The following is a 7834-nucleotide window of genomic DNA, read 5'->3' as shown; positions in this document are numbered from 1 at the left end:
TAGATAGGGGAAGATAACAGGGTACAAGTGCCTCACGGTTCTTCACTTGGTGCTGTTCTCAGTTTTGCAAAGTAAATGTGGCCTTGTTCCTTGAGAAGAGATTCAACAGTAAGTGAAATCTCTATCAACAGCTTTATGGAATTTTTGCGCACTGAACATATGGTCATTTGTGAGCCTGTTAGTGAAATCTGTCAAGAGGACTCTAGTGAAGCTTAGTCTATGAAACTTCTGTTTATTTGGCCAATGACTTTACCGACCTTGCTATTTTGTTTGTCATTAGATCAGTGATGACTTGCATGAAACCATGTGCGGTTGAACTACCGCACTAGCTAGGGAGAAGATGGACAAATATCTGAGAAACCTCTGATCTGCATTAAAACTCTGCTTCAAGGGCTATAACTAACTGCTTTTGATATTACGGCTGGTAGCTGCGTTATTATGTTATGTCATACACCAGTTCATCATTGGAGAATCCAGCCAAAGCACATGATATAGCACACAACAGTATATATTAATAACAAGTCAAATGTGCGAGTACAAGCATTGCACTTATTACATGGAACCATATTGTCGAGAGGAAAGCCAAACGCATCCAGATCCGTGAGCATACGCACAACCACTATGCTCAACCACAATCACAAGGCACACAGGCCGAACAAGTAACTGGACTCACACCCACACCACTCAAATCACTCGGCACAAGCAGAACACAAATGCACACTCAGTAGACAGAAACACACAATGGCAAACCACATGGGCACACACAAATACATACCATGGCAGGAATTGGTGATGAATGGAAGAGGTAACGGGAAAGCCTTCAGTTCCTCCAGCATCAATCCTTCACCTTCCACAAGGATGGGCATCTTGCAGTGCCATCCGGTTCTCTTTTATTCTCTTCTTATTTTTGGCTTATCCCTGTGTTTGTAGTCAAGCCTACTCTCTAGTTTTTTAATGTCTTCTTCCACCTTATTAGGGACACTGTCACCCTTCAACTCCAGCTCCTCTAATGCAGGAAGTTTGTCAATTCCGGACAGAGAAACAATTTTTCTGAATGACCAGACCATCTTCTCAAGATTAGGACAGCTGTTGGTGAAGCTTATCTCGGTGATGTCATCAGAGTCAACAATAAGAATGTTGAGCTTATGGAAGTCACATTCCTTGAAGACAAGGTGATTGCCATTACAAAACTTCCCCAAGAGCGCTAGGTAGCATATCTTTCGTTCGCAGGCGAGGATTTTCAGATCACCTTGTTCCAGCAATGTATCACGAAGAGTTAACCTGGTTATGTGTTTGGCATTGACAAGCAAAGAATGCAACATGTACTTGTCCTCGATGTTGTTCAGTTCGAGCTCCTCCAATTTTTTAAGCCAGCCGACTCCACTGATAGAGACCATGTTGGTGGAGGACAAAACGATCTTCACCAGGTTCCTAGCAGCTCCCTTATCAAAAATGATTTCAGTCATGTTTTTTCCCTCAACAAGAAAACTAATGAGATTTTTGAATTCACCCTTGTTGAAAGTGAGCTTGCTCTCATCGTACTTATTGTGTCGAAGCTTGACACACTGTAAGTTCTCAAGCTTGGCAAGAATCTTCAGATCTTCCCGGCTCAGGAAAGTACCAGTCAGAGTTACCTTAGCAAGTTGATTTGAATGATTTCCATTTCCTACCAATATCTTAAAAAGCTGCCCTTTTTGTGTGCTAGTGCTTTCATTTATACTTAGTCTTTCAAGAACATCGGGGAAGTTTTGTTCCAGTCTCAGCTTTGATGGAGGGTCCTTGTATATAGTTATGTCAAGAGTAATTGACAGAAAACGGAGGGACTGGTGTAGGAGGTCACTGATTGTATTAAGCAACGGCTCGAGGTCACTCTCGTTGATAGCCACACCGAGCTTCTTCAGCTCATTCAGAACTCCAATGTCTCTCAAGTCCCGACGATTCTTCGGCTTGACATTGGACAGTACCTCCACACCCTCCATTTTAAAAATCTTCTCAGGGATCTGGACACTGGAAAAGTTGGCAGGACTTGAATCAACATGGCCAGCCAACAGACGTTTCAACTTTTGGAGCAGGACATTTCTTGTTGCAGATGCAGGAATGTTGGTCTCCCGGATATCCAATACCTCCAGCTCAAGAAGATTGTTGATTTCACTGGGCAGCCTGGTAACGCCCGTTCCCCTTAGGCTGAGATACTTGAGCATTAGTATCTTCCTGCATATGTCACTTAGGTAGTGTTCGTTCCATGGGAAGCCTTCATAGCCCTCTAGATCTAGCACCTTGAGCTTGTAGAATTGAGATGACTTTTGAAAGAAATTCTCTATTGTTTCAGAGCTGCGGAGGCGGACATCGCTGAATATGGAGAAGTGACGAGCCAAGTGACGTGACAGCTGTGTCTCCAGAATGCGATGCTGCATGGCAATCTTAGTAATGAATCCATAAACTAGCTTATGCACTGTGCAGCTCTTGACTTTTCCAGTAGCACCAATGCCAGCAGGACAAACAAAGCACCGGGCGACGAGCGTATCAAAACATTTCTCGGCTTCATCCACTGAAGAGGACCAGCGCCATTCTTTGGTGGTTATCAGCCTCTCTGCAACCCATCGTCCTATCAAGGTTGACCGCTTGATGGTTTGTCCCTGAGGGAAGATAGCGAGGTACAACAAACAAGACATGTACTCTTTAGGCAGATCCCTGCATGAGAACTTGAACATCATACTGGGCAATGATTTTTGTGTGGCACTGACACGCAAGGCGTTGTGCAACTTGTTCAGCTCTTCACTGCTCCTCTTTGGTTTGGCGTACAATGCATGAGCAAAGATCTTCATGCAGAATTCATGTGGCTCGCACTCACACAAGATGTCGTGAAGAACCTGGCGGCTGTGTTGATCATTCATATGCTGGCTTGTTAGCTGGAGCACCATATCAAGGTAGAGGCCAACAAGAGAATATTCTATATGCTCTAGCTCTGGACAACGAAAATATTGCTCATACTGTTCAGTGGTTTTTGTTGCCACAATCACAGCACCAGCGATGGGGATGGGACACCTCAACAGGCTCAAAGTTTTTCTGGTCTCCTCCCATTTGGGTACATACTTGTCATGAACTTTGAGGATGACCAGGATCCTTTCATCACCTCTCAAACATTCTTGAATCATCTGCACAATCATTTTTATCTTGAGCTGCTTTTTAATATCCGTTCCGATTTCTTCCTTCTTCATCTTTGTGGTTTCGAGAAAATCAGCTTCCTGGGTTTGAGGATCTGGTTCACCTGTCATGACCAATGTGCCAGGACTAATATTGGTAGCGGCGGTGGTGCTGGTTGCCCTTGGAAACACCCTCCACAAGATGTCTTCATATTCGCGATCCTCCAGCTGCTTTGAGTTTGAGCCGCCTGCTTCTATTTCCCTTTTAAGCTTCTTGGCTGTTTGCTTGATGATGGCATGGTACGATTCTGCTACCATGGCTTTGTTCTGTTTGTCTTTTATATCAGCTGCAGAAGTAATTGAGTAGTAGATGAGCAACCAGAGTAGTCCCTTCAATGGCACATAGGAGGCGATATATTTTTCCAAATCCTCTCCTCCCTCGTGCAATTGTTCCAGGTACTGTAACCATCGTGCACCATCTTCAGGATTGTTGATTTGAATGTCATTAATCGTGTAGTCGACATCCATTTCATGTATCTTGCGCTTGATTTCACCAATCATGGCATTTGTGTACCTGTAAACACCTCGTCTTGTTCTGTTAGTAGGAGGACCTATGCCTTGCTGCTGGTTGAGCTCATGAAGGATGTAGCATAGAATCTTCAGAGGTTGTAGCGGTACAAAATCGTAGTGCATCCCAGAGACGTCGACCAAGAGGACAGATGGAGTTTGGTGTGCAAGAGTAACACCGGCGTCCTTGCCCTCCGGTGGCATGGGCTTATCGTCGAGTGCAAGGGTGTCGGTGTCCTTGGTCTCCAGCGGCATTGTCTTATCTTCATCCGCAGGGGCACCGGTGTCCTTTATCTCAGGCGGCATTGCCTTCTCTTCATGCGCAAGAGCGTTCGCATCCTTGGCCTCCGGTGGCACAGCCTTATCTTCGTGCGCAAGAGGGTAGGCATCCTTGGTCTCCGGTGGCACAGCCTTGTCTTCATGCGCAAGGGCATGGGCTTTCTCTGCCCACTTGAAATGGGTTTTCGCCACAGAGAGGGTTTCACGCCCAAGAGCATCGGCGTCCTCGGTCTCTGTTACCACAAAGGCGATGGATGGTAATGTTTTTGTTGATCCCGCCGCCCTCAATTCTATGTCTTTCTCCGCTGCCCCTGCCTGCATCACTGATCCGATCCAGTGATCTAGCTTCCTCCTAATGTAGTCTTCCTTGTCCATTTTCATACTAGTCATGGACAAAGCCACCTTGAGTCGACCGTCCCCATCTTGGTTATTGTCATGTTCTTCTTCTTCACGGTTGTGTGTGCCCGGCAACAACAATGGCTCAGCGAGCACATCCCTGGAAGATGTTGATGACTCTAACATTTTGATCTCGACGCCATACCTCAATCGGCGGTTGCCAATGTCCTGGGCCCGGTCTTTGAGCTCCCTTAGCTGGCCTGCTGCACGGTGCTGTGCAAGCAGCTTGCGCAGCAGCCAGGGAGCCCACAAGAGGTAGCGGCGGGGGCCTCCCCTGGGTAGGTGGAATCTGGGGTCGCCGCGGTAGAGGTAGAGGTCGATATGTTTCTTGCAGTCGTCGGCGAGGATCCGGACCTGGTTCATCCAGGTGCGGACCCGCTCATCATGCTCGCGGCTCATCCTAGACAGGTCGGCCAGGAAGCTGCTCATGCTCTCGATCTCCTCCTGGATGAACTGCACGTCGCGTCGGACGCGGCCGAGCCTCTGCGCCTCGTGGCTGATTACACCCAGCAACGTGCTCACGGCGCTCGCGAGCTCGGCCATGGATTATATCCCGCCTCCTCCTCCTCCTCCACCGCCGCCGCCGGCCTGGTGTGTGTGATGGTGTCTCAGGAGTTTGATCGATCGGTTTAGCAGAATCAGGATAGGCTAGCACCTAGTATGGAATGGATGCATGCGTCTGTGTGGTCTGGCCTTGCATGCAATGTGATGCAATGCAAACGCCTATCTGTGTGTGCCGTGGGCTGCTAGCAAAAGGATTTGTGCTTGTATTCTTCTTTTCCTTTTCTCTACCTTCTTTCCTTCTTTAGCATGAAGGCTGCAGAGGCTTCATGATGAACGTAGCAGGGTTGGGGGCCTGGGCAAAGCGATTTCCCTATCGTGCCCGCTACCTTCTGGCAGAGCATCAACCCATTGCCCAGCTTCTTCCTTTTCTTTTCTGTCCTTTCTCTGCTTTTCAGCAGGCTGCACTCAGATCCTTCATCACGATTTCTCATTCCAGCTTTGTTGTTGTGGAAGGATACATCGTCAATTGGTTTTTCTTTGCTATGGTCCCTTCGGTGTGATAAATTTGTCGGCAACTCGATTACTTGGCTGACAAGTGATTTTGTTCTTTGTAAGGAGATAGCATCAACCGCTTACCCAGCTTCTTCCTTCTCTTTTCTGTCCTACCCCTTCCTCTACTTCTTTAGCAGGCTAGCTGCATGCAGATCCTTCATCACGATTTCTCATTTCATGTTTGAGCTTTTGGAAGGATGCATTGTTAATTCATTCGTTGTCCACCGTTACAATTTTGCTGTATATGTGGTCCCATTTGTGTGACAAACTTGTTGATTACTTGGCTGACAAGTGACTTTGGTTTCATTCAATCCTTATTACCTTCGGAAGGAGATGTATATCATATGTGTTTCTTTATCCATTGCTTCTATTTTGCTCCAGGAATACCCAAGATGCTACACTATTAAGCATGCACTTTCGGATAATTACAGTTGTAACATTGATGAGTACTCCCTCCTTACCAAAATATAAGACGTGTTTGCGGTTTAAGTGGAATTGCAAAAACGTCTTATATTTTGGTACAGAGGTAGTATGCTCAAATTGCAGTCACACATCACATGATATAGTGTCACTATAGGAACAATAGTCTGACAACAATGGTCATATGATATATAGGTTGAATGATTACACACAGATATGACCTTTGAATTTTACTTTTTGTAACAAATAGCATCCAGCTGTTTTAATTAGCATAATCCTTCCATCCTTTCTCTCTTCAATAGAAGAACTGTTTTGACTGCCATCAAGTTTTTTCTCTCATCATCATTTTCTATCTTCTAATGAATGTTTTTAAACACAGCCATGCGCTAGCACCTAGCTAGGGTATTTTTATCAAGGAAGAGAAGCAACGGGTGAAATCCTTCATATATTTGCTCTAACCGGGAGCCGGCCTAGGGTATTTTTCTTGCCCTGTGTCTCTAACGAATGTTCTGTCGATAAAGCAGGCAACGGGAAGGGTCTTCAGTTCTCTACTGTTTCTGAGATGCGCACTGGGTTCATATATGCACACACAGATAATTGCCATAATGAAAGACCTGAATTGATCTGGCCATAGTTAAATTGTGTCGATGAAGTTAAATAAGAACACATCGTTCTGCAAGCAAGCACACTCAGAGCGTCTATTGGCAAGTTATCACCCAACTTCTTTTACTTTTCTGTCCCCTCTTTACTTTTCAGCAGGCTGCACATCCATCATGACTATTTCTCGTGTCATCTTTGGTATTCCGGGAGGATACGTCGTTAATTGATTCGTCGCTCGCTGTTATAGTTTTGCTATATATGGTCCCTGCTATATATATGCTACCTTTCGCGTGATAAACTTGTCGACAACTCAACTACTTGGCTGACAGGTGACCTTGACATCATTCGATCCTCGGTCTTTTGGATGGAGATAGCATTTGATTCTTCTGCCTTTGTTTTCATTTAGCTCTAGGAACAACTTGTATTTCCGTGTCTAGTACAAATAGAACAAGAAATGTAGTTTGTGACAATTGGTTCATGGCATTTATTATATTTTCCTTCAACAGCAAGATCGATAGATATCGTCCAGTTTGAAGTTTAATGAAGTGGTATATTGTCACATTTTGTTACATCAAATACCATGTTGTATGCCTTGACAAAGCCTGACGAGAAACACAGATGGTGTTGCCAAATCACTCTTTCCTGTGCAGGCGTGGATTCAGTATGATGTAAACATTGTACTTGTAGAACTGTTTTACAGTAGAGACCCAAACAAATATAACTTTCAAGCTTTTTATTCTCATAATTGTTTTCAAGTTTAGCCAAAATTCGATAGAGTTCCCACCGAAGTAGATTCCAGAAATTAATTTCATGTATTTTGGTGGGTAAATGTAAACGAAATCCGGCAATGATACTCAATGGTGAAAGGAAGTGGGCATCTCGGATATGCAATGCAAGCCATCATCAAGCTTTGTAGTGTATGCAGGCAGTGATTATTACATGCTCACTTATAATGCATGAATTCAACAACCTCATAATTTGGGCTAGTCAGACATTGTTTTGATAAGGTCTATACATATTAAGAATTCCACATAATGTTACATTCGCACCCTCGCACAAGCAGTTTTATCGTGGAGAAGCTCCTAACAAACAATCATGGCATCATTAATGATGCTAACTATTTGTGGCATGTTAGAGACTATCAAGCAGGCTGTATGTCGAAAGAATATTATACCCGAAATAAATATTTTAATATGCATCACACATTTTTTAATACATGACTAGCTTTCTTGGAAAACGCAATGGGAAAAAATTAACACAGATGGACTTTTTTAACACGTGAAGACAATTTCTTCATAAATAAATGATGAAAAAGAAATCATACACGATGAAACTTTTTGAAAATCACGAAGAAGAAATCTGGTAACACGTGA

At 44.4% G+C, this 7834-nt stretch overlaps 1 protein-coding gene across 1 annotated transcript; it reads right to left on the bottom strand.

Annotated features, from left to right (window-relative positions):
* Positions 1-502: 502 nt before the first annotated feature.
* On the bottom strand, positions 503-5398 carry LOC123047507 (uncharacterized). Its single transcript, XM_044471077.1, has one exon. It carries the CDS (start codon positions 4926-4928, stop codon positions 891-893), a length of 4038 nt encoding a protein of 1345 aa, XP_044327012.1. The 5' UTR covers positions 4929-5398; the 3' UTR covers positions 503-890.
* Between the last annotated feature and the right edge of the window lie 2436 nt (positions 5399-7834).

Source organism: Triticum aestivum, chromosome 2B (assembly GCF_018294505.1).
Source record: "Triticum aestivum cultivar Chinese Spring chromosome 2B, IWGSC CS RefSeq v2.1, whole genome shotgun sequence".
Taxonomy (NCBI): domain Eukaryota; kingdom Viridiplantae; phylum Streptophyta; class Magnoliopsida; order Poales; family Poaceae; genus Triticum; species Triticum aestivum.
Note: the sequence above shows the minus strand (reverse complement) of the source record. Positions and strands in the feature narration are given on the sequence as shown.